Source organism: Ovis canadensis, chromosome 2 (genome assembly GCF_042477335.2).
Source record: "Ovis canadensis isolate MfBH-ARS-UI-01 breed Bighorn chromosome 2, ARS-UI_OviCan_v2, whole genome shotgun sequence".
NCBI lineage: Eukaryota > Metazoa > Chordata > Mammalia > Artiodactyla > Bovidae > Ovis > Ovis canadensis.
In genome coordinates, this window is record NC_091246.1 from 66,283,802 (window position 1) to 66,307,871 (window position 24,070).

At 37.9% G+C, this 24,070-nt stretch overlaps 1 protein-coding gene across 2 annotated transcripts in view; it reads left to right on the forward strand.

Moving 5' to 3' along the window:
- Positions 1-24,070, forward strand: part of TRPM3 (transient receptor potential cation channel subfamily M member 3) — a 596,910-nt gene that overhangs the window by 273,985 nt on the left and 298,855 nt on the right. For both annotated transcript variants that reach the window (XM_069574093.1, XM_069574094.1), the window contains exon 2: positions 23,368-23,447. In XM_069574093.1, the coding sequence (XP_069430194.1) occupies positions 23,368-23,447 (80 nt within the window). The remainder of the gene's footprint in view (positions 1-23,367; positions 23,448-24,070) is intronic.

Consider the following 24,070-nt stretch of genomic DNA (forward strand, 5'->3'; position numbering starts at 1 on the left):
TTGTGGTGTGACCTTGAGTAAGTCATTTCTCCCTCAGTGTTGGTTTCTTCCAACATGGAGCTCAGGTAGAGCAAATGAGATGTAGCACTTGAGAGCTGGATCTGTTAACTGTGAAGAAATCAGGATTTTTGATATCTATTGGCTCATATGATTTTACTGTGACCTTTCCTAGCTATTTTAATGAGAATCACTGAAGTCATGTTAGAGGAGAGGAAGTTATTGTGAGCTTAGAGATTGACTAGAATTGGAATGGGAGAATCATCAGGAAGCAGGACTACTCTCTCCATCTCTTTGTCTTTCATCGTCTACCTGGTTTCTTTCTTATACGCAGTGCTTCTGCTTCTAATTACACAGGCACTGTGGCGTAGAACTCTGATAATGCACGTTCCTCTCTCTGAGTTGCTACTTATACCTAAGTGTTGTTACCTATTTGGAACTTTCTCTACCTCAAGACATCTCTGCATTAGATCCCCATGGTTCCTGGCTTCATTTTCTCTGAGTGTATAAGCTCAAATTATCAAGAAAAGGACTATGATTCATCAGCTTTTCTTTGAGTGTCATCCATAAGTCAAAGGTAATGGCTAACTTTTGCTCTGAAGTCAGGCACAACCAGTGGTCCACTGGTCTATTCAGTTACAGCCATGGGTGGTGTGGGGATATTGGGTGAGGATACGGTATCATAATAAAAATGGGCACATATGGACAGATAGCAACTGACAGATCTCTAGGAAGTACACTGGTTTGAGTACTTCCCCATAATTCCTGTCTTCAGTACTCATATATGTATCTTTTCACAGTTTGTTACTATCCTGTTATGTGAAGTGTTACAGGAAACATAGATATCTAGGGATGTTGTTTTGAGGGATGAGTCCATGGTTTAAATGATACCCAGTCTAAAACAAAGTCACCACTCAGATGAAGGACCAGAATCAGGTTTCATTTTTCTCTGCTCTTTATGATGTTATGTAGTCATTGGAAATAGTTGCCATGACCTGCAGCCAAACCATCCTTGCAAAGTCATTTTCAAGGGAGAACTTTACCAATAAAGTCAAGGTAGACCTCATATGATCAATAATATGAAGTGGGAGACACAGGATGGAGATTAAGTTTAAAACTAATTTTGAGGAAGGTCGCAGAATACTCAAAATGTCTCACTAACTTTGAAGTTTGGGTGTCATTCTGAGAAAATAAAGTAGCTGAAAACCTATGAAGAAGACAGAAACCAGCAGTGATTCCTAAGGCCTGAGTCTCCATACCTGCAGTCTTGCTGATAATCTAATATCCGATAATGGAAGAAAAAGAATACCAAGATTACTTCTAGAAACATATTTGTTACCATTCCAAACAGCTTTGGCATTTCCTGTTAGGAAATGTTATTTATATTAGCTGCCCTCAGTATAGCATTTTTCACTGTCTAGTTTGTGACTCTGTTAGAAATATGGCAGACCTAGCATTCCCAGAGGAATGAGTCCTCTTTCTTTTCACTGTTAGATGACACCAAATGCATGTAACCAAATCAGCTAAAGTGAGGACTGGGTGATGTCAAGACACTAATTTATTTGGTCGACTATTTGGCTGAATGCTTTGTGTGCCCAAGAATCTACTGGGTAATAAATCATCGTTTTACTCTTTTGTACAGTCTCTTTCATATGTTGACTCTTAGTCTTTTGGCTAACACAGAAACGTTATACTTTGGCTAAGACTAAGTTCTTAGAACTTGAACACTTGGTGATATTGTTATTTTTAGAGCATATTCCTGATTATTTAAGATAATTCATTATTTATTAGGCAAACAGACTGAGTGCGAAATATGCCAGATATGGTACTAATTGCTGAGGAATTAGATGAGAGACATAGCCCCCACCCTTGAGGTACTTATAATCTGGACAAGGGAATAAACAGAAAGTTTTAGGAAATAGTAGAAAAGTTCTAAGGTCGAGCACAGATTGCTCTATAGAGAATATTTCTATAATCTTAATTTCTAAACAACATAACTCATAGGTGACAGGTTTCGGTGTCACTTGAGACATGCATAAAACTCCATAGGCAGTGCTCTAAAGGAAACTGCAGAAATGCAGAAATGTCCAAAAGCACCATTGTGATGTCGCCTTTTATTAGTTCACAAGAGGCGATGTAATTATTCTGCTAAGTCTTTGTTTGCTATTTGAGAGCAACAAATTAAACCCCACTAATCTACCTCTCTGGATGGTACTTATTGAACCTAAGAGGCTTCAATTATCAACAGCTTAATAAACTTACTAATCTGCATTAAATGAAATCCTTTGCAAAATCACATTGAAACAATGCTTAAGTCATAATCAGCCTGCCTGGTATCTACAGCCTACTGTGGCTGAGCCCCAGAATGCACTGTGTAATCAAATTCCATGTTACTCAAATCTTGGAAAATTCCTATTAGGTGGTTGTATACAGTTTGTGTGTGTGTGTGTGTGTGTGTGTGTGTGTGTGTGTTTTGTCACATGAATTCATACAGTGCCTTTTTTAATCCAGAGAAAATTGACATTTAGGTATAAATCAAACAAGAATGTAATTTAAAACTGCTTAAGTTCAGCCACCTACTACCATAAAAAGAAAGCTTAAAAAGAATGTTCTATTCTGCATACAGCAAGCCAGCATTCTGTGTAACAAGTCTTCATATGACATTCAAAGAATATAAGATTGTTATCATGTTATCAATCCAGACCACAGTACCTTGTGAGGTAATAAAGCAGTATCCTTTATGTTTTCAAAAGGAGAAATGGAGGCAATACAATGTTTCATCCCCAGTCATTGATGGGAACACCAGCTGGCTACCATTCCATCCCTCTATTTCTTCAGTCCAGACAAGGGAGGACTCTTAGAACACAGTCACTGACTGAGTGGTTTAGGATTCACATAGGTATTCTCCAAGTGACTCGTACTGACGTCTGGCACAGGAGCTCAAGTTGATAGTAGCAATGCCATGAGGAACTCATCAGTTAGCCCTCAAATGTTAAATAATGAACATTACAGTACAGATGAGGGAAGGATCAGGCACCTAAGAACACAGAGAAAGGGAGCCACAGAATTAATTGAACAAAGCGTTTCAGGTTTTTGTCGCCAATTTTATGGACCAATTAATCATTTAAACCTGTCCAAGGCACACAAGTGTTGACTCATTGGAAAAGACTTTGATGCTGGGAGGGATTGGGGGCAGGAAGAGAAGGGGACGACAGAGGATGAGATGGCTGGATGGCATCACTGACTCGATGGACGTGAGTCTGAGTGAACTCCAGGAGTTGGTGATGGACAGGGAGGCCTGGTGTGCTGCGATTCTTGGGGTCGCAAAGAGTCGGACATGACTGAGCGACTGAACTGAACTGAAGGCACACACATGCAAATACTTACTAAAATCCATCCATTTAGCATTCTACTGACACAGTTTTTTTTTGTTTTTGCAGTATAAAATGCAGAATTTTCTATCTGAGTAAAACAGTATCTAGCAAGGACTATCATTTAAAAACTGCCTAGATATTAAAACTTCTGCTTTTCTCTATTATTTTAAATTATGCTGATTAAAAATATTTTTCAGATCATCTCCATCAACGTGTCTTTTCTAAGACTTGAAAATTTTGAGCAGAGGGAAGGTATAACATGTCTAAATTCAGTGGAAAAACATAATTAATGGGCAATCATACTGTTTAACAAGTGGCTGGATTTAAATAACGGCAACTACTGACATTAAGAAAAGACTGCATACCCTCGAAATAGCATTTGACCATCCAGAAATTTCTAAGATTTTATCCTTAGACTACAGAATGTTAATTTGAAGATCCAAGCATTCAAGAATGATCTGTGGACCCATTGTCCTGAAAATGCACTAACAAACTATAATACCAACAAAAGGAAGGGTGGAGATATATTACATTTTTATTTATTTGTTTCTTTTCAGGACTTTCCAGCATGTTTTTGTAATACAAAATAGGTAAAAGTAGGACTTGGTGTGTGCCTGCCAGGTTCCAACTAAAAAATGGTGTGTGTATGTATGTGTCGGGGGCTTCCCAGATGGCACTAATGGTAAAGAAACTGCCTGCCAATGCAAGAGACGTAAGAGATGGGGGCTCAGTCCCTGGGTTGGGAAGATCCCCTGGACAAGGGCATGGTAACCACTCCAGTATTCTTGCCTGGAGAATCCCCATAGACAGAGGAGCCTGGGGCGTTCCAGGCCATAGGGTTGCATATGTGTGTTTATGCACACATACACGAGGTGCTTGGGTGTGTGATCAGTCAGTTCACTGGCAGTTCTTTAAAACCGACAGTTGCCAATGTTTTAAGCCTTGACAGTTCTACTTGTGCCGAATATGTTAGGAATCTAGAGAGCAAGGCATTTAATTAATGAACATGTAAAGGAGTGTTCCACCCGCATTTGAAGGATCAATTTTCTTGGTAACTTTATATTACCGATAATTTTAACAAAGATTTATTGATGTACCAGACACTTGAGGTTCAAGAAGATTGTAATAACATAAATAGATATGGCGCCTCCCCTACGTGAGCCTGAGGATATAGGCTAGCTGTACACTGTTAAGGACAGAAAGTGTTAATGGGCAGAGAATAAACAAAGTACAGGGGTGCTCAGGGAAGGAAACAAACACGTTTGCTATAAAGATGGCAGCAGGGGAAATAGGAAAAGAAAGAACAATTTGAGCTAAATCCTAAAGTGTGGAGTATGAAAACAGGGAATTAAATTGAAACCACCTCCTTGAAACTATGGAAATAAGGAAGAACAAAAGTTAGGTAATTTAGTAAAATGCACCCATAATCATTTAAGTGCCTACTGTATGCTAGGAATGTCAGCTCTGTGCCAGACCCAGCTCAAATACCTGTCCTGGACAAAGTTATGCTTCCCTCCTTGACACCCTCTGAAGCTGTTCTACTTCCTAGCTCTCTGTCATCGAACTAGATGGCTAACCTCTACTGCCTTGGTGTCCTTACCTGAAAAATTATCCTAATAAAAGCATTTAACTTCACACGCTTGTTATGAGGATCAGATCAGTTGATATATGAAAATAATTAGCCCAGTGTATGGATAGCTGTAGGCCTTCCCAGATGACTCAGTGGTAAAGAATCTGCCTGCAATGCCGGAAAGGCAGGAGATGTGAGTTTGATCCCAGAGTTGAGAAGATCCCCTGGAAAAGGAAATGGCAACCCATTCCAGTATTCTTGCCTGGGTAATCCCAAGGACAGAGGAGCCTGGAGGGCTAAAATCCATGAAGTCACAAAGAGTCAGACATGACTGAGCAACTGAGCATGCATGCATACTGTAAGGGCTATAAATCTGTTAGCTATTATTGCTTTTATTAAATATTGTAATCTTTCATTCCTCTAATTGATTACCCTCTGAACAGTGCTTTTCACGTGGGAATCTTATTAAAATACAGGTGCAGATTCAGTAGGTCTTGGGTTGGTCCTAAGAATCCACATTTCTAACAACTTCCCAGATGCTGCTGGTTCATCAAGTAGTGCCTTATGGCCCATGAATTGTTGCTGGTCCGTGAACTGTTTGTGAATAATAAGTGGAGCAAAAATTCAGAATAAACATTGAGAAACTTTTATAGCATTTTTCCACTGCCACAAAATCCAACTGCATAATCAGGTCATGGCATTTTACAAAACTATGAGTTTGTAATGGATTGAAAGAAGTTTTTCAAATGGTCCTTCACCACAGATCATTTGAGAAGCATTGTTCTAGAATACAGTATAAACTTAAAAGTAAATAGGAGGTCTTCATAAATTTTGTACCACCTCACCAACTAAAAGAACTTTGTACAAGGTTCGTGTTCAACAAATATTCTTGAATGCTTGTGAGAATTCATTTAAAAATAAGCAAGTACACCTCTGGTTGCCCATTTTCAAATTCTCTATATTATGACTGGAGTCAGTTCCAAGTAGCATCAACTTTAATGAAGTGCAATTAACAATTTCATGACTAAGCTTCTGTTTACATCTTATGCTTAATGACTATGTAAAGACTTAGACATACACTTACACAGGGAAGCCTGGCATGCGGCTGCCCATGGGGTCGCAAAGAGTCGGACATGACTGAGAGACTGAACTGGAAGACTTATATGTTACAACTGTAAGCACAGGAGATTATTTTCTCTACTTGATTCTCTCCTATAAAATATTAGATCTGTACATTTGTAGAAATGTATGCTCACTTTTACAATAACTCACTTTAAAGTAACTAATGTTGGAATCTGAACACATACACACACGTATGAGTCCCACATTTCATCCTTGTTCTTCATCTCCTGTTGCCTCCAGTAGAGGCAGTATTTATGAGCTTGGTGCAAAAGTAATTGTGGCTTTTGCATTGCTGAAATTTGCTGTATGATATTGGAATGCATTCTAAATAAATGTGATTATGTTATTCATCATTTTAGTGTACATTTTTTGCTTTATGTTTTTTGCTAATGACATTACTTGCTGATTGTTTTATATTTATTTTAGACTATGGAAATGAAAATAATGTTAGACAAAAAGCAAATTCAAGTGATTTTCTTATTTGAGTTCAAAATGGGTTGTGAAGCAGCGGAGACAACTCGCAACATCAACAATGCATTTGGGTCAGTAACTGCTAATGAACATACAGTGCGGTGGTGGCTCCAGAAGTTTTGCAAAAGGTTTGAGAGCCTTGAGGATGAGGAGCATAGTGGCTGGCCATCGGACGTTGACAACGACCATTGAGAACCATCATTGAAGCTGATCCTCTTACAACTACACAAGAAATTGCCAAAGAACTCAGTGTCAACTCAGTTCTATGATCATTTGGCATTTGAACCATATTGGAAAGGTGAAAAGAAAAGCTCGATAAGTGGGTGCCTCGTTAGCTGACCAAAAATAAAATAATTCAATGTTTTAACATATCATCTCCTCTTATTCTTTGCAACAACAATGAACCATTTCTCAATTGGATTGTGGCATGCAATGAAAGTGGATTGTATACGACAATGGGTTATGACCAGCTCAGTGGCTGGACTGAGAAGAAGCTCCAAAGCACTTCCCAAAAGAAAACTTGCATGAAAAAAAGGTCATGGTCACTGTTTGATGGTCTGCTGCCCATCTGATCCGCTGCAGCTTTCTGAATTCCATTGAAACCATTATATCTAAGAAGTATGCTCAGCAAATTGATGAGATGCACTGAAAACTGCAATGCCTGCAGCTGGCATTGTTCAACAGAAGGGCCTAATTCTTGATTACCATGCCCAACCACACGTCACAAAACCAATGCTTCTAAAGTTGAGTGAATTGGGCACTCATCCACCGTATTCACCTGACCTCTTGCCAACCCACGACCACTTCTTCAAGTATCTTGACAACTTTATGCAGGGAAAGTGCTTCCACCACCAGCAGGATGGAGAAAATGCTTTTCAAGGATTTGTCTAATCCCAAAGTATGGATTTTCATGCTTTCAGGAATAAACAAAGTTATTTCTCATTGGAAAAATATGTTGATTGTAATGGTTCATATTTTGATTAATAAAGATGTGTTTGAGCCTAATTTAATGATTTAAAATTCACAGTGCAAAACCGTAATTATGTTTGCACCAACCTAATAACATTCAGTTCAGTTCAGTCACTCAGTCGTGTCTGAGTCAGTGATGCCATCTAGCCATCTCATCCTCTGCCGTCCCCTTCTCCTCCTGCCCCCAATCCCTCCCAGCATCAGAATCTTTTCCAATGAGTCAACTCTTTGCATGAGGTGGCCAAAGTGTTGGAGTTTCAGCCTCAGCATCAGTACTTCCAGTGAATACCCAGGACTGGTCTCCTTTAAAATGGACTGGTTGGATCTCCTTCCAGTCCAAGGGACTCTCAAGAGTCTTCTCCAACACCACAGTTCAAAAGCATCAATTCTTTGGCACTCAGCTTTCTTCACAGTCCAACTCTCACATCCATACAGACCACTGGAAAAACTATAGCCTTGACTAGACGGACCTTTGTTGGCAAAGTTAATGTCTCTGCTTTTGAATATGCTATCTAGGTTGGTCATAACTTTCCTTCCAAGGAATAAGCGTCTTTTAATTTCATGGCTGCAGTCACCATCTGCAGTGATTTTGGAGGCCCCCAAAATAAAGTTTGACATTGTTTCTGCTGTTTCCCCATCTATTTCCTGTGAAGTGATGGGACCAGATGCCATGATCTTCGTTTTCTGAATGTTGAGCTTTAAGCCAACCTTTTTACTCTCCTCTTTCACTTTCAGCAAGAGGCTTTTTAGTTCCTCTTCACTTTCTGCCATAAGGGTGGTATCATCTGCATATCTGAGGTTATTGATATTTCTCCTGGCAATCTTGATTCCAACTTGTGCTTCTTCCAGCCCAGAGTTTCTCATGATGTACTCTGCATAGAAGTTAAATAAGCAGGGTGACAATATATAGCCTTGACGTACTCCTTTTCCTATTTGGAACCAGTCTGTTGTTCCATGTCCAGTTCTAACTGTTGCTTCCTGACCTGCATATAGGTTTCTTAAGAGGCAGGTCAGGTGGCCTGGTATTCCCATCTCTTTCAGAATTTTCCACAGTTTATTGTGATCCACACAGTCAAAGGCTTTGGCATAGTCAATAAGGCAGAAATAGATGTTTTTCTGGAACTCTTGCTTTTTCCATGATCCAGTGGATATTGGCAATTTGATCTCTGGTTCCTCTGCCTTTTCTAAAACCAGCTTGAACATCTGGAAGTTCACAGTTCACGTATTGCTGAAGCCTGGCTTGGAGAATTTTGAGCACTACTTTACTAGCGTGTGAGATGAGTGCAATTGTGCAGTAGTTTGAGCATTCTTTGGCATTGCCTTTCTTTGGGAATGGAATGAAAACTGACCTTTTCCATTAGTATACATATTAATATGTCCAAAAAAGGTAGAAAGGAAAATACTTTCTTGGAAAAAAAAAAAGGTATTATTTTGGGTGGGTATGTGTGAGTGAAATCAGTATTATATTTTACACTTTTACCTATTTTGTTGTCTGTCCAACTCTTTGCAGCCCCATGGTCTGCAGCACGCCAGGTTTCCCTGTCCTTCACCATCTCAAGGACCTTGCTCAAACTCATGTCCATTGAATCAGTGATGCCATCCAACCATCTCATCCTCTGTCATCCCCTTCTCCTCCTGCCTTCAATCTTTCCCACTTTCAAGGTTGTTTCTAATGATTTGGCTCTTTGAATCAGATGGCCAAAGCATTGGAGCTTCAGCTTCAGCATCAGTCCTTCCAATGTATATTCAGGATTGATTTCCTTTAGGATTGACTGGTTTGATCTCCTTGCAGTCCAAGGGACTCTCAAGAGTCTTCTCCAGCACCACAGTTCAAGCATCAATTCGTCAGTGCTCAGCCTTCTTTAGGGCCCAACACTCACATCCATACATGACCACTGGAATAACCGTAACTTTGACTATATGGACCATTGTTGGCAAAGTAATGTCTCTGCTTTTTAATGTGCTGTCTAGGTTTGTCATAGCTTTTCTTCCAAGAAGTAAACGTCTTTTAGTTTCATGACTGTAGTCACCATCTGCAGTAATTTTGGAGCCCCCAAAAAATAAAGTCTGTTACTCTTTCCATTGTTTCCCCATCTATTTGCCATGATGTGATGGCTTTTACATATAGTGACAGTTTTAAAGGCTGGTCACAGATAGTATTCTAACACATAGAAAAGCCTTCCAGAGTCAGAAATTTCACGTCAGTGTGCATATTTATGATTTTCATTTGCCATTTTATCACCAGCTAGAAGCAGGGTGCCATTCACCAGGAAGAAGTTAGGTTTCTACTAGATATTGGAGAAAGGGACCTATGGTCTCTTGAAAATTTAGGGTTTGGAGTTTATATTAATAAATGAATCAAGATAGTCTGCTCCATGATTTTCAGTAATTAATGTCTTTACCAATTACTTTCAAAATCTTTATCATACTTCTCTCTCATATGCCAAACAGGAATCTTAAAATAAATCACATTATCAAATTAAATCTGTGGAGAATTGCTACTTTTGAAAATTTATTCAGAAATGTGGATGCAAATCATTCACAACCTCCTCCAACCGGGTCATAAACATTATTTGTTTGTATCTCATCAGAAAGCAGTACTCAAATTAAAGACTAAATTCTATCATGACAGTTTTATTCTTCTGACTTTTTTATATGGCTCAGTTGTAGATCTGAAAGAAGGTTGGCCTGGATGGAGGTAGTAAGTGGGATGTGACTGTGCGAGGCATGTGAGACCTGCTAAGGAGTGTCAATTTTATTCTAGGAGTCATGGAAGTCACTGAATGATATGGGGGAAGGGAGATGGAATGCCATGAGCTAATGTATCTTTTAAAAGAACATTAATAAAACTATTCAATATGATATTGCAATGATTTATACATGATATGCATTTGGCAAAACCCATAGAACTGTACAAAACAAAGTGTGAAACCTAAGTAAATTGTGAACTTTAGTTAATGAATATATATCATTATCAGTTCATCATTTGGAACAGATACAGCACAGCAATGCAAGATGTCAAATAATATGGGAAACCATGGGAAGAAGTAGAGGGAGGGGATACTTGAGAACTCTCTGTACTTCTGGTCAGTTTTTTTTTTTTTTTAACCTGAAACTTCTCTAAGGAATAAAGTCTATTAATTAAGAGGAAAAAATGATCACTGTTTTCGAGTGGAGAATGAATTAAGGGGACCAATTAGAAAGCCAGCACAGTCCATTTTTAAAAATAGCTTCATTAGCATAGCTTCTTTCAAAAGTGTTTTGCTATCAGAAATTCATTTTGACATCAAATATCCAAAGAATGAACTCTCTACATCAGAGGGAGGATGAGATGCTAAGAAAATAGGAGAAAAAAAATCACATTGCTATCCAATAGAATACAGTTTAGAGACTAAATGTATTTCTGCACTACTTACTAATATTTTTTATACCTACTTTTGAATTTTTGTTCATTTCTATGTGCATCAAGTTTAAATATATTTAGAGAAAGCTAATAAATGTGTTAGTATCTTCCAGGACCTAAAGTCTTGCAGAGAAATTTTATATTAACGTACTAAGGTAGGAATAAGTCAAAAGATATAGGATTTGGTAGGGAGTATGTAAGGAAATGCATTGCCAATATATAGAAGCTAATAACATTGAAAGCTTTAAACTATCACATTAGTACCACATAACCAGAGGCTGAATTTATGTGGATGGCTCTATTTTCTGCTTAAGAATCTAGTAATTTGACAGAGAAAGATGACTATCACACAGAAATACATTTATGCTGCATTAACCCACTCCAGTATTCTTGCCGGGAGAATCCCATGGACAGAGGAAACTGGCAGGCCATGGTCCATGGGATTGCAGAGAGTTGGGCATGACTGAAGTAACTAAGCACAACTTAATATCTAATAATTTTTCATTTCCAGAGAGTAATAGGAATAGCTTTACAGTTGCATTGCTGGACCAATCTGCTTATAACTCACTTTTGATGATAAAAAATGGTCTTGATTTGGCCTCCGTTTCTCCAGTTAAGTAATTCTTGATTGTTAGGTTAAAAAATTACAAATTGTGGACAGACTGCATATTCTGATGGGAATGATCATCAGAATTTGATTTATCATTTGGTTGGAAATGAGGGCAAGAGAACACAAAGTTCTGGTCTTGAAAACTCTCTCAATGGCAGAACCAGAAATGTCAAGTTATTAATTGTGAAATGTCTTAATAATACTTGAAGTCTTATTGAAAAAGAATTAGGACTTGACATGTGTGCCAGATTGCTAAACCAGAGGCATTCTTAAGAATGGTTGGAGTCTGGGGAGAATTCTTTCAGGGATTATTTATTAATTCAAATCTCCTTATGTGCTTTGTGCTCAGTAAGCACAAAATTGTGCTCTGTTACATTTTTGTTTGTTATAAAAAGAATAATGGTTTCATGAATTTGTAAAAATTAAAACAAAATACTCCCTTATTTAAGAAAAGTAACCTCTACACCAGTCTTGTACACATTAATAAGGAGCCAATGACAGTGCTCTCAGGTTCTGATTCCCATAATCCTTAGCTCTGAGAACAGAGCTTGACCTAGAAGATCACCAAGAGTAAGTCCTCCCCCAAGTTTAAATGACTCAATAAGTCATGGCTAGGATGCGTGTCTCGGGACTTTTAATCAGCCATGCTTCCACTAGGCTCTGCCTTTGAATGGATAAAGAAAATCAGGATTTCAGAAATAAAATCCTGCAGCCAAATTTGTCTATACCTTGTGAGGATAAAGAGTTTGAACTGAACTTAATCACTCATTGATTAAGATGAATCTGTTTCTTTACCCAAAATACTTTAAAGTAATTAGGACTGATGATAAACTGAAAATAATAAAAATAAGAGAGAGACTGATTTCCTAAGTAGTTAATCCTTATATGAGAACTCTACTGCAAATAGAAGTACAGCTACTTATCCATTGTCACTTTCTTCTTAACATCTTCATCCTCCCAGAGCAAAAGACACAAAATAAAAATCAGCCTCTGAATCTATGATATTATTTGTCACATAAACTCCATGTTTCTACATAACAAAATGTACCAGTTTCATGATTCAGCACATTTCTTTGGCTTCTGACAAAATAAGAATGGTGCTGGAATGAACTGTGAAAGCTAAATAGAATTAAGGACTTAAAGGATGACATTACATCACCCTAGCTCTGCATTTACTTAACAGAAAACAAAGTTCTATTTCCCACATTTGCAGCCTAAACCAGTTTTATATGGCTGACTCCGCTGTAGTTATGCTTTTTGGTCAATGAAGGCAGTAAAGTTGCTGAAAGTATGTCTGGGACTTTTAATTTTTTATGTCACCATGTATGGAAACAGCAGTTATATTCAAGCAAATGTCTAATCCTTGATCATAAATAGGATACTTTTGAAATAGAAGTCTATATCCTCATTTCAATTTTTTCAGCAGGCTTTTAGGCTTGATGAAGTGTATATATATATATTTTTTTTATTAAGATACGAATAATTAAAACACACTTATCCCACCACAAAGAAGGCAAAAGTGACTCAGCACCCCTAAAATTAGACCTGGAACATACAGGATGCAGGGTTCTGTGTACCTTCTGTGTCCTATAGAAGCACAAGGACTTTGGCTCCATTAGGCTGAGCCAATAGCTGATGTAAGTGAGAACTAAACCTCTGTAGGCCCCGGTTTTTAATTTGTATAATGGAACTTTATGTACCTACCTTACAGAGTTATTGTGAATATTGCATAAAATACTATGTGAGGAAGCATTTGTAAACTGTAAAATACTTTATAACTATAATATATTACTGCCATGCAATAATTTACTGATTTATAATGAAACAATTTTTCAAAGAAAGAAATGCGACAATTTTTCAAAGAAATGCGATATATATTTTTGTTTACAAAAATTCTGTGAGATTAACATTCGTGTATGTTCCTAGTAAATCTATGTAAAATTCTGCATGTATTTAGGATAAATTTATGCAGTATGACCTACAGACAAAAGATGAGTTTCAGTTATAATTGTAAAGCATGATTTATTGAATTTTTTGCCTAACTAGTGATAAAAATATAATCTAATTTAACTTTATGTTATGGAGTATATGATTTAAGTTTAGAGGCTATAAAGTGAATTTTAGTACAAATAATTAATAATTTATATGCTAATTATAGTAATTAAAATAATTTAGTATAAATAGCTCACAAATAATTTTTCTCTAACTCTGACTAATTAGAAATGAGAAATTGATATTTCCACAGAAACAATGTTAAAAACAGGAGGACACAAAACTGCAGTTACACAGTGATAGACTCAGAATATTGTGTGTTTGTAGCAGAAATAGGCAGTGGGGGGTTATAAATTTTGACATGAAAACAAATAATTTTAAAATTACATGACTTTTCTCCTCATGGAAGTGTGAGCAAGGTATGGAAGTGGATCGGTAGTTGTGGTAATTCATTCTGTCTGGCGGTGACCAGCTAAGCTTCTCAAAGAATACAATGTTTTGTGCAGAGTTTGGAAGAATAAACAGGTGTTTGCTCAGCATAGAAGCAGGAACCTAGCCTTCCAGGTGAATGGGCCAGCATATTCAAAGGTTGAGGAGCGTGGCACAGCATGGTGCATTAGGGAAACAAGCAATAACCTAGTGTACTGGAACATCATGTGTTGAAAGATTGGAGGGAGATGGAGCGGCTTGAATAGATAGTTCAGAGGCACTGGTCTCATCTTGTTGAGGATGGGAAACCAAAGAAGAGTATTGACCAAGGGGTGTCCTGATTGATTGTTTTAAGAAAACCATGTTGATGATATTATGCTTCAGAGGCAGCTGGCTTTGTCTTGTTTCCCTGGCACTGTTTTACTTTGTAGGTCAATGGCAGCTCTGAATATTAGAGAACACTATACATTTATCTATATACATTAGAATAAAAACAAGGAATATTTAAAGAGAAATTGGTCTTGTGTTTCCCAAACTTCCCTTGCTTATGTGATACCATCATAATTTTTAATCTAATTTATTAAATATTTTAATGGATTCACTTTTCATAACTCCATAAAAGAAAACATATGATATCTCCAAACAGTAATATTTGTTAAATTATAGGTTTAGCCATTGCTTAAATATTACATATTATTATAAATCCAACTCTTAAAAGAAAAATGCATCTGGGTGCCACCTTTAGGAAACATGAGTCCAGTCCATCTGATGTCATCATCTTACAGGTGAGGAATTGATGTAAATCAAGTAAATCAAATGTTGTCCCTAAGTCACCTGTGTGAGCTGACTACATCCCAAACATAGTTCTTGGTGTTGGAGTGACAGCACTAGCAAAATAAAATCACTGCCCTCAGGAACTTACATTCTAGTGGTGGACATAGACAATAAATACATGAAGACTAGGTAATGTGAAGACCTGAGGAAAAGAAAGGGAAGCTGGAGTAGAGAAGTAGAGAATGATGACTCAGGTGGTCCTAGTGTACTGATGCAGCAAGTGTGGGTGATCTGAGGATGCAGCTGTCCAGGTAGAAAGGAAAACAGAAGTAGAGGCAGCTGAAGACGTAGAGGAAGAAGCAGAGGCCTGACATGCTTGAGGAAGAGCCAAGAAAGGCTAGTGCTGGTACCATGGAAGCCTGGTGCTTAGGGCCATCACCCCTTCCCCTGCTGCCCCATCAGGCTACCCCCTTTCTCTGTTTGCACGGACTGATTAGTACACACCCGTTCCAGCCCACTGCTTGTTTTATTGGAATGCCGCCATGCTCATGACCTAAGAGTGCTTTTGTGCCGCAACAGCAGAGTTGAGTGTTGTGACGAAGACCGTGTGACGCACAGAGAATCTAAATTATTTACTATCTGGCACTTTACAGAAAATGTTTACTGAGCTCTCCTCTATATCATGCTCTTGTTGTTGTTGTTAGGTGTAGACATCACAGAATGGAATGATTTGTACATCTTTATAAAAATGAAATACAAATCATCCCTGTCAAAACCTAGTTTATACTTGTAGAGAATCTGATTTCATTTTTTCAACTTGAGTTATGTACCAGTGGAAACTTTTTAATATATTCAAGTGTGATCATTTTACTTAATAATGAATTGGGAGAATAAGGTCATCTGTCATTACATAAAGATAGGAGTGAAGAATAACCACAGTTTGCATTACACTTGTGGTTTTCTCTTGTTAGTATTCAAATTATATTCTTTCTAAACTACATCTGAAAGAGGCTGGTGATGTATCCTGTCAGGAGTTGGAGTTGCATTGTTGGGTAATGAATAGGATTTTTAAAATATCCTCATGGACAATGTGTCCCAGAGCTAAAATCTCTTTGGAACTAATTACTTCTCAAATCACCGGGTCCTGAAGATCATCGGTAACCTTATAGGAAAGAAATGCTGTGCTGAGTTTACCTGGGGCTTCCTTGTTCACTTAGAATGCTTGTGGTTCTGGTGACAGTATTTCTGTCTTTGGTGTAAAGTTCATGGAAGGTGCCTCATATTCTTGTCCCTATCAAATATTTCTCTCTAGAAAGGAAAAATAAGCAAAAAGAAAACAACAACAAAAAATAAGTAAGACTAGAGAAAATAGGGCTAAAAAATACATGGGCAATATTTACAAGATTCAGTGTGGATCTGACTGAACTCAAGTCAGATGAAGAATTGAAGTAGTATCTAGTGAAGAAGGAAGATGAGAAAGCTGAATTTTTCAAATATTTCTGACATAGGATTATCTGTAACCAATTTTAGTCTCATAATCTACAACTGCTAGGTCAGTGTCTCTCAGATCCTTGCTGGCCAGCCAGCCCTCCCCCTCTTCCTCCTCCTCCTCCTCTTTGTTCCCTTCCCTGTTCCTCCCTCCCTCCTTCCCTCTCTCCTCCCCCTCTCTCTGTGCCCCATTATCAATAGGTCATGCCTCACAGTTGGGAAAAAAACCTGGAAGTCTTCTGGCCACAAAGAATATAGTGTAATGACTATAAATATAGAGTTACAGAAGAAAACTTTGGAAAATATAAAAAAGCAAAACAAAAAAATTCCATCTCTGTATCTATTTAAAATTTGTAATCATTCTCTACTTACAATTTTGTCCTGCTTTTCTCAGCTAACAGTGAAAAAATGTGTATTTCTCTATGTGATTACATAGTTTTCTGAAACTTGTGATCATCAAACAGCATGAACTATAGTTTAATTAGCCTCCCACTGAGGGATTTTTGTTTCCAGTTTTTCTGTATTATAAAAAATGTTGCAGTGAACACCTTTGTGTGCTCACATCTCTGTTGATTCCTTAAGAATAAAGGCAGAGGAGTGTTACAGCTGCATAGAAGTAAGGGTATGCATATTATTAAGGTCATCATTACATATTTTTCTGGAGCTAACTCCTGAAGACTGTCAAAGGGACTTCTCCATTTAGTGTTTAATGCTAACGTTCAGTCTGATGATTCATTTGCATTTTGCTTATTGTAATGTTTACTCAGTTGAAAGTCATTTAGTAATTTGTTACCTGCTATCTCCAGAGAAACCTTGGTAAGTGAGAGACCAGAAGATGGGGGGTTTGAAAGATCCATCCTGGAAGTTGCAGAAAGGCAGGGAGAACGTTGTGGACCTGATCCTGATCAGAGATAGAAATAAGTTACCCAGTTCACACTGTGACTCTCAGGGAGTGCCCCCGTAACACAAACAGGCACTTTGATGGGAGATTGTGGGAGAATGAAGCTCGAAGTGCGACTGTCCTCACAGGTATGCAGCCCACAGAGTTGGTAACAAACACACCTCTCATCTCTGAATTCCATCTGCAAGAAGAGATAAGTCCTTTGGAGATGAAGTGTTTGCATACTCACTTTTTAAAAAATATTTTTGCCTTGATGAAAGTTGAACTCTCTTCTTCCCGGTTTATTCACTTATCTATCTAAGAAATACTGTTCTCTAAAAAACTTACTCTTGGAAGATATTTGAAAGAGTTCTTTTGTGTTGTGTGAGCAAGACCTTCTAAGTTGCCTTCACCTCCGCCCCACCCACCCCCAGATAAGCACATCACAAAGCCGCTGCTTGCAGCCTGCATCCATGTGCTGTAACAGTCCCAGCTCATCTTTTTTTAATAGGGAAGCGGGGGAGTGTAGGTTTCTAGTCACACAGTTACAGTTGTGGGGGAGGGGCTGCAGGGTAAGACGTGTGATCAGTTTTATTATTATTATTTATTGACATTTCAGAAGTTGTGGAACATCACTGATAAACCCCAACTTTATTCTCCTTGGGCTCACATTCAGGGGCTCAACTATTCTTTTGAAACATTCAAAGTTTTTAGCAGTTCCTCTTTAAAGAAATGCTATCATTCCATCCTTTGGGGAGGAACAAACAATGCTGCTTGTGTGCTCAAACCACTTGGAACATTAATATACTGTTTCTTTAGAAGGATTTGCTTTCCAAAGTTGAACTTTTCAGAACTCAGAACACCTTATCACACTTTCACAAGGCTTCGCTCTGAAAATGGAAAAAGGAAAGGGGGGAGAGCCTGTCAGGACTTGTGCCAGTTAAATCCGATCTCTCCGGGGATTTGTTTTTCTTCTGGCGTCAGATTAGATGTTCAAATCAAGCAGTGTTTGAGGGCTGCAAGGGAATGTCCATGGGATTCTTAGTGAGGCTAATCCCAAAGCAGCACATTCCAAGGGGCTAATCTGCCCAAGTTCATTGCTTACTTGAAACGTCTCTTGGGGGAAGAGCCCGGCAAGTGACTTTTTTTCCGGTGGGCGGTCATAAGAGCATTATTAACGGGATGACCAACCCCAGATGCAGCAAAATGAAAGCAACAGGAGCTGCTCGTGGGACTGCCTTTGCCACCACTCAGAGTCAGTGCTCAGGTAAAATTATTTCAGCTCATTTTCTTCTTGTTCAACTTTCCAGTATCGGATCTGGGCATCTAGAGGAAGACCCAGGGACTGCCAGGGAGATGTTGAGGAAAAGCAAAAGGTAAAAAGGAGCACAGGCGTTCAGTACCTTGAAGTCTCTGGTATTTTGTTCTGATTAGGGCAGAGTGTAAATTTTAAACCTGAGAGTCTCAAAATGAGGAACGTAGTAAAATTTTGCTCATGATTTGTTCCTAAGAAGTTAGTGAACTCTTTTTTTTTCTTTCTCTTTTCTAATGTGCAATTATTGGTCTGGGTTGGTGTCCTTTTGTGAAGTTGCTCTACCAACGAGGGGATTGCAATAGCAGTTTCCGAGGCTCTCTGGAGGCAGGTTTAGATATGATTCCTGGCTGGAGAAGGTCTTAACTCTATAGTGAGTGGGGAGTAGGTGGTAAGAAGAGTCACGGAAGTTTGAGGGACTAACGTTTATAGCAGAGTCTTTGTGAAAAACAGTTGAAACTGGTTAAATGAAACAACTTAATTTTTTTTCTTTATTTGCTTCCTATCATTTTGATGCTTTATTTATTGTACAATTGACTTTCAAAATTCATATGTACTTTATTCTTTGAGGGTAATATACTTTGTTTGAAAGGTGAATGTCCTTATTTTTATTTTGAAAAAAAATGTCTTTTAATTATTAGCCTTTGAAAAACACTTCCTTATTATACATCACACATGACTGATAATACAGAAAGACAAGAAAGAAAATAGCCCTTCGCAAACTCAGCCATGGTCTTGTGACCATTCTACCTTTAAAAAAGTGATTTCTGAGGGCTGATAGCAGTCACCTTTTCTAAGAGTACAAGAATCCTCCAAAGCATGTTTTAAAAGAAAAGATTTTCGGGTACACTGTTGAAGTTTTGCATTAGAAGAGAATTAGGGTCAACTAGAAACACGGCATGTCCAAACTGTTCTATGCTTTCTAACGCCAAGGATAGCCATTCTAACCCAACTTAGTTGGATGTTGAGACCAAGTGTAAAGCTTCACAAAGAGTAGTTCAAAGCCTTTGAACAAAGGAAAAGGGAATTAGTTTAGAGGACAAGTTAAATCATGATTATACCCCAAATATGCCAGGAAAATGATTTTAAAATTCTAATATCCATCTGCATTGAAGACTGAATAAAACCACAGTAAAGCATAGGAAATTTCTCCTATTTAGTACATGATGTTTGGTAGAATTCCTAATTTGTGTGTTATACATGTACTCTTTCTGTTATATATTATGTTTTCTTTCTCAAAAAAAGAATCCAATTCAATTATGAATGATGGAAAAAATTTTTACATTTCCTTTCCGCCCCCCCCAATTTTCTTTGCCTTTGTAAGAGAAATTGTTAGTTTGGTAATAATAAGAAGTAGAAACTGATCCTTAATCCCTTGGCTGACAGTGAGGTAACTTTTCACCTTTGGGAAGGTAATTAAGTTGCTAAACCGCTTGCAAGTCAAATTTCTTAAAGACCAACAAACAAGTTAGCAATCCATATGCAGTCAGTCTTACTACACGCCATCCGAGTAAAGCTTCTAGGGCCTTCCATGTTGGAACCAGGATCTGTAAGTGAGAGAAATAATGGCGGTGCCCTTGAAATTCTCAAGTTGGGAGTCCTGTGTGATTACATTTCATTGTTGTAGCCATTATAATGATACCCCCTTCTTTTACTTTTCTCATATTCTTGTGTCTGCCTAATGTCCCACCTCAATCCTTGACCTCAGGGTGAGAGGAAGAGAGAGTAGAGTGTTGATTACTTCATTTGCGGGAACTGGAAGGAGGATATAAGTAGGGGAAAGGTGCAAGTGTGAACTGGTTCTCAGACATGCCTCTCCAAGGGCATTCCCAGGCCTGCCCAGAGCTAGGTTATTTTAATACCAATAACGTCTAATTTGGAGAGACAGTTGAGCAGAGTGGGTAAGAGTATGAACTCTGGAGTCAGACAGCTCAAGTTCAAAGTCTATCTTCTAATTTGCTACATCTCACACAGACACGACATAATAGTAGTAATTCCTCCATGGGGTTCTTATAAGGCTCCATGGAGATAATACATATAAGGCACAATTCCAGGCACATGCTAAATCCCAAATAAAAGTTAGGCATTGTTATTAACTACTGAGCACCTACTAAGTGCCAGATGCTTACCCTGAATCATCTACTTTGATTAATACAATTTTCCAAAGTAGCTATGATTATCCTCGTGTTATAGAAAAGGCTCAAAGAAGTTAAATACATATCTAGATATCTTGTCTATAGACAGTCAGGCCTTCTGGGAGCATATCATCTCCAGTGTGACATAAAGTCAATTTAGGTCAGATCTGCTATGGCAATTTAATAGTGTTTCTCACTTAAACATTTATCTGAACTTTTAGTACCAGACCAGCGTAAGACTGGTTCCTCTTCTTGAAGTGAAAACTTGCTACCTAAATAATGATAACAACTCTGTGTTTCAGGCATTATGGTTGTGCCCACTTTTATAAATGAGGAAAACTGAGGATCAGAGAAATTATATGACTTTGTTGAAGCTACAGTCTCATTCATACCACTTTTCTAACTGCAGACATCATTCTCTACCCATCATACTGCCATTCCTACTTTCTCTCAAAGAGTATTGATCAGCACTCCCTGAAATTCCCAGATGCTTTCCCAAAAGATCCTTCTGAATGCCAGCCAAAGTGGGCCCCCAAAAGTGAAAGTATGCTCTCCCTTTTCTGCTCCCCAAGGTGTAGGGAAAGTTGGTTTCAGATGTCCAGAGAGGAATATTTTTACCGTCTATCTGCCAAGAGATATTATCAAAGAAAGTATTCAGTTTCTAGGAAAAAAAAATCACAGCCTATGAATAGTTTAACTTACAGGCTTTATACGAAGATAAAGACTGGTTATCTATGCTGCTAAGCTTATTTCTGCTGCAAAGATGTAGCCACTAGTTTTTCCTACATTTCTTAGAAGAAAAACTTTGAGAATAGACACTGAATCTTTCTCCATGCCAAAATGACAAACAGAACTGCAAATGTTACCTTTGTGGTATGACAGTGCAGAGGGCCACCTGGACCCAGGATCTCTGCGGCAGAGCGGCTGCTCCTTTACATCTGGACAGTGCATAAGCACTCAGAAATTATGCGACCTGATTGTAACCATGACTGAAACAGGATGCTGGTCCTTTGTACCCCTCAAGCGTCCCCTGTGTTGCTACTTTCAAAATGTGCTTTGTTATGCATCTAAGACAACTACTGCCTTCAGTGCCACATGCTCACATAGACTCCACTGTGAAAGAGGACAGAGATGCAGTATTAAGGGGCTGAGGACGAAGACCTTAGCACAACTTATACAGCCATTTGGGTCCTTAGAAGAGTTAGTATCTGTTATAGCCAACAAAACAGGGACTTGAAACAGTCAACGTTGGTCATTGAGACAGGCCAAGTAAACAGCTTGTTTGTACTTTGGCCCTATATGTATTTTTTTAACTTTTTACTTTATATTGGAATATAGTTAATTAGGGCTTCCCTCTTAACTCAGCTGATAAAGAATCTGGCTGCAATGCAGGAGACCCCTGTTCCATTCCTGGGTCAGGAAGATCCCCTGGAGAAGGATAGGCTACCACTCCAGTATTCTTGGGCTCCCCTGGTGGCTCAGCTGGTTAAGAATCTGCTTGCAGTTCAGGAGACCAAGGTTTGATCCCTAGATTGGGAAGATCCCCTGGAGAAGGCAAAGGCTACCCACTCCAATACCAGGCCTGAAGAATTCCAGGGACTGGATAGTCCATGGGGCCCAAAGATTCAGACACGACTGAGTGACTTTCACTTTACTTTACAGTTAATTAACAATGTTGTATTAATTTCAGGTATACAACAAGTTGATTCAGTTATACATATACATGTATCTATTCTTTTTTCTAATGTTTTTCCCAGTTAGGTTGTTACAGAATATTGAGCAGAGTTTCCTATGCTCTACACAGGAAAGTAGGTCCTTGTTTGTGATCCATTTTAAATATATTAATTGTAATGTGTATATGTCAATCCCAAACTCTCTGTATATTTTTAAAGTAGGAATTTTGTTCTGATCCTGGGTTAGATGGAAGATGACACCATGTGGAAATAACATTACATGTTACTCTACCAACTTCTATCTTAACCACTCGCTTAGAGAAGGAATCTTCTGAGTAGTTTACTAGATTTCATAGGAGACTCCTATACTGTTTCAAATGCTGGTTAAGAAAGGGGTTAAGGGATGAAGGATGGACACTGTTTTGGAACAAAGATGGTACAGTTTGTTGGAACTTGCTTTATCCTTCTGGGAACCTAATCTCAGTGGGCAGGCTGCTGTGTGGACAGTCCCAACAATGTTCATTCTAAGAAGCTGTATTTCGTGTGAAAGGCGTGTGAGATGCCAAAAAATGTTGCATCTACTTTCCTTCCAAAGGCATTACCTGTGAAATTTCAGATTGTGATTAAGACATTTATCTTCCTTATGTTTCCATCTCCTTTCTCCCCTTCCATATTCATGCACTGATAATTTGGATTTTAGTAAAAGCATGGTGATGGATTAGGACTTGAATTATGTAATTTCCTCACCATTTTTCTTTCTTTCTATAAAGAAAATCTGATGAAAGTGTCAGCCATGAAAACTTTATGATTATTTAGGTATATTTCTTCCTTCCACTAATACTTGTTATCTAAAGGGTTACAAACATACTGCTCTATAGCTTTCGTTTTCTCTGTAAATAGCATTATTTTTCTGTTCTTCAGAAGTCATTATGAACCTGAGCAGTTTTTATTATGGTCATTTTCCTTTAACTCTCATATTATTACATTAAAAATCTAATCAGCAGATTCTGATAGTAAGGGATTTTGTTATATACAGCATTTATGTGTGAAATAACAACAATTTCAATTCAGTTTGTGAGATATTAGTCTGTTAAATGTTTATGGAATTTTGCTTTCTAGTCAAAAATACTTAAAGGCTGTATTCCCCTTTCCTCTTCCTTTTTTTCAGGCTCAGAAGTCCTGGATAGAAAGAGCCTTTTATAAAAGAGAATGTGTTCACATCATCCCCAGCACCAAAGATCCCCATAGGTAAGCTTGCTGTCTTTATAATGTAGCAAGAACTCGAAGTAGCAGTTATGGTAACAAAACTATGATAGCAGTCACTATCCATTGCAAGAGATTTCATTGTTACTGAATATCTTTGAAACAATCTTATATATACACACCATGTAATATGCCATGCCTGTAGTTAATTCTTTGAGAGCCTGTACAAAATAACAGGTACACCGTCAGGAAGGGAATTCATCACTGTAAGAATGGATTTTATATTTATATATATAATGGATTTTTATATATATATATATATATATATATATCAGTTCAGTGCAGTTCAGTTCAGTCTCTCATATATATATATATATATATATATATATATATATTTATATATATTTAGTGTGGTTTCCCTTTCCAGCATTTCATCAAAATGGGTAGTTTTTACCAACATGCTCAGCTACAGCAAATAAAAGAGACTTTTTTTTTTAAAGAGACTTTTAAATGAGATACTCCTAGCAGATTACTGATTAGACTGCAGGCCTTCAGATTTCTATTCAAGAACATTTTTAAAATTCTACTTACTTCCTGATGATCAAAAGTATAGAAAGTGTGAAGCATTTGGGATAAAGTAATATATGCATATCTGGAAGTGCCTTTAT